This window comes from Trichosurus vulpecula, chromosome 1 (genome assembly GCF_011100635.1).
Source record: "Trichosurus vulpecula isolate mTriVul1 chromosome 1, mTriVul1.pri, whole genome shotgun sequence".
Lineage (NCBI taxonomy): Eukaryota > Metazoa > Chordata > Mammalia > Diprotodontia > Phalangeridae > Trichosurus > Trichosurus vulpecula.
Genome location: NC_050573.1, coordinates 371391248 through 371406258, shown reverse-complemented (window position 1 = coordinate 371406258; position 15011 = coordinate 371391248). Strand labels below are relative to the sequence as shown.

Sequence of the window (15011 nt, the reverse complement as noted above, 5' to 3'; positions counted from 1 at the left end):
AAAATGTACATCTGTTAAGAATCTCTTAATACAACATCCTCACACAAGAAGCTATAAAATCTCTTAGCTCACCTCCAGATTTTCACCATCTGCAGATTCTTTTGTTTTTGATGCAGCAGGAGGAGAAGACACTGGAGGAAGGGGACTAGTTATGATTTGGGAACTAAAAAAAATAAGAAAAAGTATAAACTTAATATATGAATTAGAGTTCTGCTGAGTTATTTAGCCTATAACAAATTGTCTACAAAAGGAATTCATTTTCATTAGAATTAAAATCAGTCCATAGAGATTCTATGCTCCCTCAGAACATTACACATAATGCTAATACAATATTAAGAAGCAGAATACATCTAGAGAGGTGAAGATCTTGAAAAAGGAGAGAAAAAAAATAAGACACAAAGGGAAAATAAATCTCTGAGGTATTTACAGCTCCCTCCCTTTCATTAGCTCAAAAATGTAAAAAAAATGAACATTCTTCAGGTCTCCCCAGTCCTCTTTTAATTCAAATGCAGAAGACACTACAACTAGGAAGAAAAATGTAAAATACACAATTAAACAAGTTATTTATTGACTCCTACTAAATGCCAGCACTGGGGATTCAAAGCCAAAAGCAAAATAATCCTTTGCCCTCAAGAAGCTTACATTCTACTGATAACAATCTAATCAAATGTTAGTAGTACAGAAAAAAAGAACACTGGAATAGCAGTCAGAAGACCTGAGTTCTAATCCCCTCTCTGCCACTATCCATGTATGCAATGCTGGGCAAGGCGTCATTTCACTTCCTGGGGCCAAAGGGTTTTATGGTGGTTGTTTTTTTTTAATGGATAAAATGAAGGTGATGCTTTAGTTCAGCTCTAAGTCCCTTTCAGTTTTAAAATTCAATGATTCTATAAATTCAAAAGTGCCCCCAAAATATGATCTCCTGTGGGGTAGAAACCTCAAAGAAGAAAAGAGATGGAATTCATTTGCCTAGCAGCCAACAGTAAACACAAAATCTTAATGAAACTGCACAAGCATAATGTACATTTTCATTTACTCTTCTGTAAGAGCAATGCCTAAACATACTCTGTAATTAGTCTTCTGCTGGTATATTCACAATATTAACTGATGACATTTAAAACCCAAAACACAGATTAGGCAGATCTGAGAAAAAAGACAGAAAAAAACACAAATAAAAGTATAACAATAAAATGTGATCAGTTTTAAAATGTAATTTTGTTACTGATAATATATACCTATCTATTTCTGTAGCATTTGTACCAGAACTTGATACACTCTCAGACACAGATCCTTGACTGTCTTTCTTAGTAGGTTCTAATCCATTCTTTATGTCATCAAAGTTTTCATACTTGAGGGCCTGAACCAGCTGCAACAAGTACATCAACAAATCCTATGAAATAAAGAGGAAAAAAAAATTAAGGAACTTTAGCATTTTTCACAAAGAACACAATGATTTAACTTTTAAGGACATAATAGCTTTTTAAGAGAGAGAGAGAGAGAAAGAGAGAGAGAGAGAGAGAATGAGAACTATATTAAGAAATCTGGATGGATATTAGTTTCAGGACTAAGTTAGATAATTTTCTGTCTTTTCATAATACCTTATAAACACAAAATGCAACAGTAGCCTTAAATACTCAGAGCATTTTATATCTCTTACTTCTTTTTCTTTTTGGAGACAAAACCCTAAGTTCCCAAAAGACAAATGAGACAGAATGGTGACCACAAAAACTCAGGGAACAATGGACATTTTAATATTCATAGCCAATGCAATGAATTTTTTTCCTGTCAGCTTCCAAGAATGTCTGGATGAACTAGTCCTAAGCAGCCATAAAGAACATAAAAAAGAAAAAAATTACCCTAATGATGACTAACAGGCAAATTAGGACAGAAAAAACTGTCAATAAAGAAGCTTTAGCTATTACGAACACACCATTACTGCGACAAGATGCTGGTAAATTTAATGTTTAAGAAGTGTTTGTTTCCTGTATTGCACAACATTAAAATAGTTGTTTTATGTATCTCAGTTCTATGTATCATTTAGGAGGCCCTGACAATTTTACTTTGAAAAACCCTTTCAGATTAAAGAAACTTTTAATATTCAGGTAATAAGTGGTTATCTTCTATCTCTCATTATTTCTCCATTCCCTCTACAGGGACTAAAGTCTAGATATTCATCTCACATACTGGTTACTTTATCACCATCCCAGCTAGGTTCTCTTAAATTTTAAGTCTCTCATCATTTTACCAATTCTGAAATCCACTGCCTATCTAAATATCTTACCTTAAAAACGGTTATCACCTACTCCTTTTCATAAAAAAATTTCAGTTACCCCAATTCCTACTGAATTTTGGTTTTTAAGAACCTCTAAAAATCTAACATCTAGTCTCTGGGGCTGATCTGCAGCTCTGGCATTGTGGAAAGATTATACCACATAGAAATATGAACCTGGACGAGTCACTCAATATAATTCAGTCTCATTTCTATCCATATATTCATGTAAACTGTAATATGGCATGCTGGAAAGAGGTCTGGGCTTGGAATCCTAGGTTTGAGTACTACCCACTTACACTTTCTAGCTTCATAACCATAAGCAGATCATTAACCTCTTAGAGTCTGTTTCTTCAACTATAAATGGGAATATTTATTAGTTGGTCAACAAACATTTATTCAGTGCTTCCTAAGTAACAGGGACCCCTGTGTTAAGTGCTGAGGATATAAAGACAAGCAAACATATGGACCCTAAACTCAAGAAACTCACATCCTAATGGGGGGGAGGGGAGAAAGGAGGACAATGTATAAATAATTCTGTCCATACAAGATACAGAAACTGCAAATGGAAGGCTTCATGGGAATAGAGGGTAGGATGGTTTCTTCACAATAGATGGGATTTGAATTAGGTCTTGATGGGGGCCAGAGAAACTAAAAGGTAGAGGTGAGGGGGCAGAGCAGTCCAGGCATAGGGGTAGCCAATGTGCAAAAGCAGAGTTAGAAGAGAGAATGTCATATATGAGTGATATCAAACAGGCCAATGAAGCCAAATCATAGACTACATGGAAGGAAGTGTAAGTGACTGGAAAGGTAGAAAAGGACCAGGTTGTGAAAGCCTTTAAAAATAAAACAAAGAGCTTTATTGTAGAGGGCCAGCTCTGAGAAAGTCCATTCTGGGATAAGATATAGGCCAGGTTTTCCCTGAAGCCTGTTCTTGCCCTTGGGCTGACAACTCAGCATGTGGGCTCTCCAAACCCCGAACACATGCTAAACACCACCTGCGAGCTGATTAACACAATATTGTTATGGCAAAAAGGGAACAATGCACGAGGAAGTCGTGCAATGTAACAAATGTCTCGCATGTGAACTTGTTGATCTGCCTGCCTAAAAAGATATATAAGCCCTTTCCTTCGTTAATAAACGGAGCTGTGCTGTAACATTCCGCCTGGCCCGTGTACTCTTTTCACTCTCCGTGGCATTCAGCCATCTCCAGCCATTCAGTGCCACAGCCGCTGGCAGCACTTTATATTTGATCCCCAAGGTAAAAGGAAGCCACTAGTGGTTACTGTGTGGTAAGGGAGTAGGGATGACAAGGTAAAACCTGAGCTTTAGAAAAATCACTTTGGCAGTTGAATAATGAATGAATTAGAATGAAGAGAGACTCAAGGCAAAAAAGACTATAAGAAGTTTATGGGACTAATCTAGGAGAAAGGTGACATATGGAGAGAAGGGGAGAGATGTTATAAAGAAAATAAAAGTGACATGACTAAACAATAGACTGAATATGTGAGAATGAGAAGACAAGGATGACACCAAGCTTGCAAGCCTGGATTACAGAGATGTTGGTGGCTGTGGTTAGTAACAGGAAAGCTGGAAAAGAAAAGAAGGAATTTGGGGAACAACAATGAATTCTAGGGCAGGTAGGTGGCTCAGTGGATAGTGACAAGCCTGGAGTCAGGAAGACATGAGTTCAAATATGTCCTCAGACACTTACTAGCTGGATGACCCTGGGCAAGTTACTTAACCCTGTTTGCCTCAGTTTCTTCATCTGTAAAATGAGGTTAAGGGAATGGCAAACCAGTATCTCTGCCAAGAAAACCCCAAATAGAGTCAAGTAGAATCAGAAATGACTGGACAAAAACCAATAAATGAATTCTATTGTGAAATTCTGAGTTTGAGATGCCTATGAGGTCAACTGGCTCAAGATGTCTAAAAACTAGTTGGAAATGAGGGACTAGAGCTCAAGAGAGAGACTGGATTGGATATGTAAATGTGGAAATACTTTTCATAAAAATAACTTTACTGATGGGAACTGATATCATCCACTAAAATAATATATAGAGAAGAGAACCAGGATGGAGGCTTGAGAGATAGCCAGGTTTAGTGAGCTTGACCTAAATAATTAGCTAAGAAAGGAAACTGAGAAAAGTCAGACAGATAAGAGGAGAATTAAGAGAGAAAAGTGTCATGAAAACCTGCAGAGGAAAGCATATCCAGCATAAGATGGTGAATGAAAGTTAGTAACAAATGTTTCAGAGTGCTATTTCCGTATCTCCAACTATGATAACTTTGGAGAAAGTAGTTGCATTGAATGATGAAGTTAAAAGCCACATGCTGCAAGAAAGTGAGAAAAGAAATGGAGCTTTCTCAAGTAGTATATTGGGGGCAGGGAGAAAAGAGAATGAAACTGAACAAATATTATATCAAGAAAGCTTTTTTTTTTTAAAGAAAAGGTGAAGGGCAGCTAGGTGGCACGGTTAAGTAAAGCACTGGCCTGGAGTCGGGAGGACCTGAGTTCAAATCCAGCCTCAGGCACTTGACATACTAGCTGTGTGACCTTGGGCAAGTCACTTAACTCCAATTGCCCTGCCTTCCCCCCTCCAAAAAAAAAAAAAAAAGGGGAGACATAGTTGTGTATTTAGGCAGCTATGCATTCAATGCCACGTCTGAGGCTGAGGTGCAACAAAGTATGAATGAATTCTCTGCTGGCTGTGCTAATTTTGGCCTAACAATTAACTACCAAGAAAACACAGGTGCTCCACCAGCCAGCACTACAATATCTATATGTGGATCCGTTGGTTGTAGCAGATGCATTAGTTCTGAATATTGTGGATAAATTCACTTACCTTGGTAGTATACTTTCCAGGAATGTACACACAAATGATGAGCTTGACACAAACACTGCCAGAGCTAGCTTAGTGTTTGGGAAGACCTAAAGGACAGCGTAGGAGAGAAGAGGTATTGCACTGCCTAACAAACTGAAGGTCTACAGAGGCACTGTGTGCACTTCATTGTTGGTAGTGTACTTTCCAGGGATGTACACATTGATGATGAGGATGACGCATGCATTGCCAGAGCCACTCAGTGTTTGGAAGGCCCCAAAAGAAAGTATGGGAAAAACTGACTACTAAACTAAAGGCCTACCAGACTGCTGTGCTGACTTCACTGTTCATAGTCTACCAGCAACACGCCAGGAAACTGATTTGCTTCCATCTGAATTGTCTTAGGAAGATTCTGAACATCTCTTGGCAAGATAAAAGTACCAGGCACTAAAGTTTTTTCTCAAGCTGAAGAGCCAAGCATTCAAACTCTACTACAGAGTTTTTCTGATGGCCTGGTCCCCTTGTTCGAATGCCAAAAGTATGTTCGCCTAAAAGACTGTTTTATGAAGAATTCATACGTGGCAAGCACTCACATGGAGGTCAGAAGAAGCAATACAAAGACATTCTCAGGGTCTCCCTGAAGAACTTTGGAATCAACTGTGAGACATGGGAGTCACTGGCATTGGACCACCTAGCATGGCATACTTGCATCAAAGAAGGTGCTATACTCTATGAGCAAAGCAGAACTACAGGAGCTCAAAAGAAACGTAAGACGAACAAATTTAGAAACATCTCTACTCCAAATGTTCATACAGACCATATGTGCCTGACCCATGGTTGAGCTTTCTGAGCTCATATTGGTCTGATTGGACAGCGGGACACACTGTGCCTTGACCCCAACATAGTGATATCATTTTGGTCCTTTTTGAGAATAAGAACAACAAATATTTAGGCAGCAGAGAAGGGTCCAATATATGGGAAGAGACAGATATTAGAGAAAGTTGGGATGATAGAGGAAACAATCTGCAGAAGACAGGAGGCAATGGAGTCAAAGATGCATAGTGGAACTGACCGTAGCAAAGTAACCTCCTCATCAGAGATCACTGAAGGAATAATGGGGAAAGATGTTTCAATGAGATGAGATGAAGAGGAGGTAGAAAAAAGCATCTCTTAGTAAATCGTCTCAATTTTTTCAATGAAGTATGAGGCAAAGTCCTCAGCTCAGAGGGTAGGTATACAAAGTGCTGTGAGAAGACTGAGGAGGGATAAAAAAGTTCTGAATAGCTACTATACAGAGTGGAATAACGAATGAATTAGGGAAGTATAAAAAGACTGCCTTGCTGCACACAGGCCCAGTTGAAATTATGTAACATAAATTTGTAGTGGATTCATCAGCACAGAACCAATCAGTGATAAGGAACTAAGGCGGATTGTGGGAGTAATATAGTGTTGAAGTTTGGTAAAATATAATTGATAAGAGAACAGGGATTTAAAATTAGAGGACAGTGTAGAAGTGTACTAGTTCAATGACGAGTCTAGATGGGAAAAGAAAGTAAAGCCAGAGTAGGGGCAATGGCATGGGAAAGAAGTGAGCAGATATGAAATGGAGGTTATGGTGAGGATAAGAACTGGAGAACATATCATGAGGCATACAGAAAGGCAGAATGATAAAAGTTTATGATTAGATACAAGAATTTTGTGGAGTTCAAAGAATCTAGACCTCAAGCCTAGGTCTTCTGCACATTTCATAGGCACCAATCGAACTTTGAACCTGTTACTCCTTGCTTACTACATGATCCTAGGCCTTCTCTACTCCCAGACTAGCTTTGTATCCACTGTACCATACTGTCTCTTGAAGGCACAGGAATATATCAAATTCTAACTCACATGCTTAAATATTAAAACACATTAATGTGACATATTTTTAGTACTGTTTTAAATCGTAATAGAAGATAAAAACAGCTTTAACACTTGAAAATAACTTGATATCTTTTATTATCTGTAATGTTTACAATTCTCAATAAATGTGCATGATTCACATTACTAGACAAAAATTTCATCTTACAATACTAAACTAATCAATACATTTAATGACAACTATTATTCTTCCTATGTCATCTTTACTGCTAGCCTATATTACTTTTGAACACACTATATACTTTGCTACTAAATACATGATCTGGCATCTGGTATCCTGACTAAACATAAAGATTATTCATATCAAAAATTCAAAACACCTACATTATTAAGTTCTTTAGGAAAGGGATAATTCACTAGAACAACCTTTCTCAATATAAGTCTTTTATTGTCATGTCATCTGTAAATTTCATTTGATAGTCAACCTATATCCGAAGTACACTCTCCTTCACTTGTACAAAAATACATTAACTACAACAATAGTTGAAGGTTCTGTCTCTCCCGTTACATAGCCCAATTTGGAAAAACTTTGTTTCTTTAAGCATGAAGCTTGGTCACTGAAATATCAGATTTCAATCTCAAGTAATTTAAGTAGAAATTCCCCTTAATGGCTTTATAATTATCTATATGTAGTAATCATAAAAATTCCACAGGAATGAATCAGGTGCATCAAAACTGTGTTAAATCAGCAGTATAAGTAGATATATCTTAGATAAAACAACAGCATTCATTACAAATTTGTAAATGAATTAGGAACAGATAGTCAATATTAGAGATGATAAAAGATATTTCAAAATGACCACAAAAGGCTAGAATATTGGGAAATGTGCCACAACAGAAAAAGCACCAGTCCTGTAGGCAAAAGACCAGGATTTCAGTCACAACTAGACTTGTATTTTGCTACATGATTACAAGCAAATCTCTTAACTTTTCCTTTTACAGAAAAAGGATAAAAATACTTGTATTCACTACCTTACAGGATTTTTATGAGAAAAGTAACTTATAAATTCTAAAGTATGCTATAAATATGAACTATCTAGGTTTAATATCATGAGTCTTCCCTGACTGTTAATGAAACTTGTATGAGGTTATTACATTGCATGTATATGTGTACTGTGCCTGTGGTCTCATAAATTTATAAAGAGTTTTCCCTGAACACTTCTTCAGTGGGGGAAGGTAAGCCACATTTCATCCCTTGAACTCAGAGAAGTGGAACCTTATATGTGAAAAAAGATTAATAATGCCTGGAAAGAATAATTCCAGAAATGAATGAGAAGAGTCAAAAGGAATGCTGGCTTCAGAGAAAAAAAGGGATTAGAGTCTATCCCAAAATGAAGATCAGATAATCACAGGTCAGGGTCAAATCTGTTTTGTTGTTCCTGCTGCTGCTGTACAGTGGTACATGATTCTACATGACCCTATTAGGGTCATGGGTTTTTTTTTGGCAAAGATACTAGAGTGGTTGGCCATTTCCTTTTCCAGCGTCTCCATTTCACAGATGAGGAACTGAGGCAAATAGAGGTTAAGTGACTTGCCCGGGGTCACGGAGCTGGTAAGTGTCTGGAGTTGAACTCAGGTCTTCCTGACCCCAGAGCTGATGCTCTACCCACTGCACCACTTAGGTGCTCCCCAGGGTCAAATCTATACACCTATTAAACAGAAATAAGGCCTAAGGCAAAGTCATTTATCACCTTTTCCTGAACAAGAGCTGGGGATTTTGGAAGACAGTAAGCATGACTGGGACGACCATTGCGATGTAGAAGCCTTAAAAGCTGTTGCATCCTTGGACTGCACTAAGAGAATTATGGCTTCCAAAAATAAGAGGTGATAATCTCACCTGGCTCCGAGCACACTGGGCTATTAATTTAGTTCTGTATTCCACACCTTAAGAACACTAAAAGAGGACAGAAATAGAATTCTGAGTGGCTTCGGGTCCCTGTCATATGAAGATCTGTGGAAAAGACGACTCAGGCAAATCAAGAAAGTTGTTCCCAAATATCTGAAGAGGTTTCAGGTAGAAGAGGGATTAGATATTTGTTTGACTCTATAGGGCAGAATGAGGAGGAAAAGGTAGAAGTCACAAAAAGAAATTTGACAATGTCAGGAAACAAACTGCCTAGCAAACCAATAATGGAATAGGTTGTCTCAGGAAGCAGTGAGGCCCCCCCTCAATGGAGGTCTTCAAACAGAGGCTAGATGACCCCTTGTACAATATATTAGAGTAGAGATTTCTTTTCTGGATAAGGATTGGGCTATATAGTCACTGAGTTCCCTCACAATTTTAAAATGTTGTTTTACTCTGCGTGAGTTTTAGGGTACAATTGCAGTGATCTGTATCACGTCAGCTCTATACAATCTAAATTTGGAGGGTTTTGTCTCTGGTTTTTATTTTTTTTAACTTTATTTAAATTACTGCTAAAATTTTTTGGGGGAAAAAATCTATCTTCAGTGAACAATGGTGATTACAAGAGAAATCCATATCAAAGCCTTGAAGGCAAAGTGGAACTATCAGCAGAAAGCACTAGTGGCAACAGTAGAGAGACAGGAGGCTTTGTCATCTTGCCTTACTCTTCCACCCCCACCACACCCTCTATAAGCTCAATGATGCAGAAACAGTACATGAAAACAGAATGGTAGCATTTTAGAGTTTTCTGGTACCTAAGAGGCTACATGGTCCAATTTGTATCTAAGAAATAATCTTCTCTATAAAACATCTAAAAAGCAGCCAACAAGATTTTGCTTAAAGACCAATAGTTTGGATGGAGAGAAGAGACTCCTACCTCCTGAATCAGTATATCCTTTCTTCTGATAGCTTTCCTTACTGGGAAATGTTTCCTTATACTGAGCTTACCTCTGCCTCTTTGCACTTTTCACACACTAGTCCTACTTCTGTCTTCTGGAGTAAGCATTAAGAAGGCTAATTCCTCTTTTATATGATAGTCTTCAAATTCTGAAAGAACTATTATGCCTCCCCTCTCTTAGACTAAACTAAGCTATTCAATTAATAGTTTTTGCTGTTGTTAAACTGTTTCAGTTATGTCTGAGGCTTTGTAACCCCATTTGAGGTTTTCTTGGCAAAGATACTGGAGTGGTTTGTCATTTCCTTCTCCAGTTCATTTTACAGATGAGAAAACTGAAGCAAACAGGGTGAAGTGACTTGCCCAGGGTCACTCAGATAGTAAGTGTCTGGGCCATATTTGATCCTGAGTCCAGGCCTGGCACTATATCCACCGAGCCACCTAGCTGCCTATTCAATTAATTAACAGTTATCATTGTCTATAGAAAAGGCATTTGTTTCCCCAGTGGGCTGAGACAGCATAACCTCCTAAAAGCTATTTTCCTTAAAAAATATATCTGAAGGACATTTAAACAAGCAAAGCATTTTGCTCTATCCAAGAAACCCCAATAGGCTAGCAAGGTTTTGGGAACACAGTCACGTTGGAAAAATTAAAAGAGAAGAAAGAATTGCTGAGTAAGTCAATATTATCGGGAACTCCTAAAATTTGAAAGCTAGCAATGACCTGTGTCAACAAAAGAGGAAACAGAGCTTCCCCAATGGCCTTGTAATCTACATAAATAGCAATCATAAAGTTTGATGTCTTTGCTTTCCAGAAGGATTTAGAACTACTTTCAGGGAACCCACACATATACATAATGTTGAGCTACTGTAAGTTTAAAGAGGCAGGGGGTTAAAGGAGAGGATTGTAAGCAGCATGGCCACACGGCTCTGTGCTTTAAGGACCCTGGAGGCTTTTCAAGGCTACAATTAAATGTGGCTTGTTGTATTCTGACTGATGGAGGAAACCTGAATTATTCCCTAGCTGGTGCTACATTAAACCATTTTTCATTAGAATTCCTTTTTCCAGACAGTGCGGTACAAGTTGTGCTGCCAGGTAAATGTCCTGGGAGGAATTGTCATGTCAGGTAACAGTTCAGGGAGTAAATTTTCATTTCACTGAAGAGTCCTTGGAGGAATATTTTAATTTACTTCCCATAGCACCCCCCACTCTATATACACCCTGCTGAATCTCTCTGTCTCTCTTAATCTCTTCTTTCCCTCTCTCTTCCTATTCCACTGTCTCTCTCTCTTTCCTCTCTGTCTCTCTTTTCACTCTCGTTTCCTCTCTCTCCCTCTCTCTCTCTTTTCCTCTCTGTCTTATCACACTCTTCTTTCTCTGTCTCCCTGTTCCCCCCCTCCACCAACCCCATCATAATCAGTTTCTTGGCAAGTACACCAAGAAAGTAGAAGTAAACTATACCTCATCATCAGCCTGCTGCAATCGAGCAACAGCATAGCGCCTCACTGTTGGATTAGTAAAATGTGAAGATAACAACTCCAAAGAATCTTCCACATCCATTGGCTTCCATTTTCCTAGTAGTTCCAATGCTTGTTTGGCCTCTTGAGGAAGATCCCAGTTGACACATTTTAGAAATTTTGTCAAAGCCTAAAAACAAAAAAAAAAAAACAAACAGAAACAAAAACAAAAATTGGTATGGCTAGCAACAACCATTCCCATAACCAATCACTGAAACTCCAAGACAACCTGCATACTGTATTCTAGACTGACTGACTGATTGATTTTCTACCCCTACCCCCTGCCCAATAACTGCATCTGTTTATAGACAACTGGTTTAATGTAAATATGCTTAGATCTAGTATCTAAATACAAGACTAGGCATTCAAATAACTACTTTAAAAGAGAGAGCATAAACACAAATACACATCACCATTTGAAAGCATAAAAGTATCATTAAATAAATATTACTAAATGTCTTACAACTTAGTTTATTTTCATTTTGATTCATCTTTTGACAGGCAGTAAAACGAAACACTCAGCAAGATCACTGTGGGAGTACACAAGACCTATAAGAACATCATTTGTGAACAGCTACTCAATGATCTTTGAAGAAAAATAATGCAGATGTCAGAAAGAGCACCAGCTACCAGAGTACTAGCATTTAGTGTCTTTTGGACCCAATATTCTTTACTGACCTATCTTACAAAGCACCTACTCTCTGAGTTAGAAGGGACCTTGAAGACCATCTAGTTTAACTCATACCTGAAAACAAATTTTCTCTGCAATGTACCCAATAAGTGGTCTCAAACCTTTGCTTTCAGACCCAACAAAGCAATAAGTCCTACTTACGGACAGTTTTAATTGTTAGATTTTCCTTTTTATTAAGTTTAAATCCCCCACTATGTAACTTCCAATCAATACTCTTAGTTTGCCCTCTAGGCTCAAGAAGAACAAATCTCATCCATCTTCTACGCATCTATCGTAGCCCCAAGGAGTCTTCTATCTTCGGGCTAAACACACCCTGAATCCCTTCAATTGATCTTCATCTCCCTTAGCTCAGGATTATACTTTGTAATCTTACTTCTTCAGCAAGCTATCTATTCATTATTACCTCAACATTACTTCCAAGATTATTTCCCAAATAATAATTCTTGTCCTGACTTCAGTTCCCTTTTACCAGTCCTTTGATTATCAAAATGCAAACACATGTCTGGTATCTAAACATCTGAAATAGAAAAAAACTAAACTGCGATCCCAGCCAACCAGTCCCATTTTTCCTTTACCAATAACCATGCCACAATCCTCTATTACTCTAGATTTCCAATCCATTCACAGTAAATCCAACATAAATTCCTGACAATTTTTAAGGATCTCTCTTCATCATTTAATATGCATATTTACATTGCTAGATTAAACCCTTGTTACCTCCTATAGCATTATTTGAATAATTCCCTAGATAGTCTCCCTGACTCCAGACTATATTAAATTATGTTAGCTATACAAGGGTTCAATAAATACTGCCAACTGATACTCAATGCATGTATCTTCATTTCCAAAATGCATTTCTAAGCTGGGGAAGGAAACAAAATAATACTTCATAAATAATCAGAAGAAAAATTCCCTCATTTCATAGAAAGTCAAGTTTTAATAGAAATATATTTTTCTTTACGCATTTTAAGTAAATCCTTCAGCAGGCCAACATATCTAACTCAGTAACTAAAAAAGTATACCTTCCCAGATTTGCAGATTTATCAGTAAGATATATAGTGCTTTGTCAGCAAAGGGCTCAAGGCACTACTGTATACAGAACTTCACAACTTTATATTAAATTTTACAAATGTAAACAGGGAAGCAGACAAAGGAAGAGGATAGACAGCAAAAGGGAAAGATATACAAGAAAGAAAATAGAGAAAATTAAAAATTATGAAAAAATATAATAATAATATTAAATCCCCAAACTTTAGCTTTATTGTGTGTCCAGAACAACACAAAGACAAAATGGGATTAGAATTCAGTTTTACTTCAAGCTGTATCATTATATTTTTTTATTTTTTAAAATAGCAGGGCTTCTTATACTGCGATCAATGGACCCCTAATCTGTGGCTAGATTTCAGGGACTCTGAACTTGAAAGAGAAAAAAAAACATTTTAATTTCCTCTATAAGCCTCTATATTTTATTTTGCATTTGAAAGCATCATTTGGAGGTGTCTATAAGTTTCCCCAGACTGCCAAATTGGTCTATGACAGGAAAAAGGTTAAGAACCCCAGAATTAGAGGGAGAAAAAGTCAGGTCCTTTAGGTCAATTGTCAGGCTTGAAATGTTAACATATGCAGTTTATATTAGCATGGTTCCCTCTAAGGAGTAGACTTTAATAAATATTTGCTTCCCAACTGTGTTTATTCATCCCTTATTGTCTTCCCCAGAAAGACCCTCTAAGTTTCTAGTCAATTACCCCCTCCATGATGATAATGCTCCAATGGTGTTTCCTGAACTAAGCTCCAGTTACTATTTCCAAAATGCATGTGGATTGCTTCCACTTAGATTTTTAACAACTTTGCAGTTTGACACATAAAATCCTTCACAATCTGGTTGCAGCCTACTCTTCCAGACAGTTCTTATTGCTTGCCTTCATGCTCTAATATAACTGACCTACTTGCTGTTCCACAAACTCAGTATTACATGTCCTGCCTTCATGAGTCTGTTTCTCATTACCAAAATGTACTCCTTCCTGAATGCCATCTCTTAGAATCCTTAGTTTCCTTCGAGATTCACTTCAGGGGCAGCTAGGTGGCACAGAGGATAAAACATTGACCCTGGAGTCAGGAGGACCTGAGTTCAAATGCAGACCCACTAGCTGTGTGACCCTGGTCAAGTCACTTAACCCTACCTGCTTCCAAGGAAAAAGAAAAAAAATAATTAACTTCAGGCACCACCTCCTGCAAACAGACTTTCTTGAACCCTCTACTTGTAGTGTTTTCTCCTTATTCAAATTATCTTATATCCATAGTCCCTGGCATAAAGGAGAATTGGTGAACTGAAATACCTCAAATTAAACATATCCCCAAATGAAATCAATTCTCTCTCTGCCCCATCTCTACCTTTCATTCTGAGCCCATTCATTCATTCATCAAATTCTAGTCACACCTCCTTGGAAAAAGTCTCACCTAAACCAGATCATCCCAAAAGCATCCAATAAAAAATGAGTCTCCCCCCCCCCCCAAAAAAAAGGCCAAAAAATATGGAACTATACTGCCTATATAACCCAACTCAAGATCAGATGACTACACCAAAGCTTGTGTTTGTATTTAGGAAAGAAAATGTTTGTAGTGATGACTACCGACTAGTGAAAAAGTGCTGAAAGTACAAGCTTAAACAACCCACCTCCCAAAGCTCATTTATGGATATGAAGTGTTTATAAAATAATGTTTCATACAACAAGTATTGATTTAAGGGCTTACTATGTGCAAGCCACTGTGGTGAGTAGGGGTGGGAGGATATAAGCATTCAAAAAACTTCATCTTTTTTTGTCTAAAAGTCATTGAAAGGAAGGAGAGAAGAGGCAAAGAGAGGTACTTTTTTAAAAATCAGATAACAGTGGATTTCAATTCTTTTAACACAGTGGTATCAAACTCAAATAGAAACAGATCTCAGCCAGCTGCATGCTGACTTAGAAAACCACAAATAAACATTATCTATCCTGCACT

At 37.6% G+C, this 15011-nt stretch overlaps 1 protein-coding gene across 1 annotated transcript in view; it reads right to left on the bottom strand.

Annotated features, from left to right (window-relative positions):
- The window catches only part of PIK3C3 (phosphatidylinositol 3-kinase catalytic subunit type 3), a 187483-nt gene that overhangs the window by 134404 nt on the left and 38068 nt on the right, over positions 1-15011 (bottom strand). Inside the window, exons 10-12 of the mRNA XM_036767859.1 lie at positions 11268-11453; positions 1236-1390; positions 73-163 (exon numbers count right to left, since the gene is read on the bottom strand). Of these exons, the coding sequence (XP_036623754.1) occupies positions 73-163; positions 1236-1390; positions 11268-11453 (432 nt within the window). The remainder of the gene's footprint in view (positions 1-72; positions 164-1235; positions 1391-11267; positions 11454-15011) is intronic.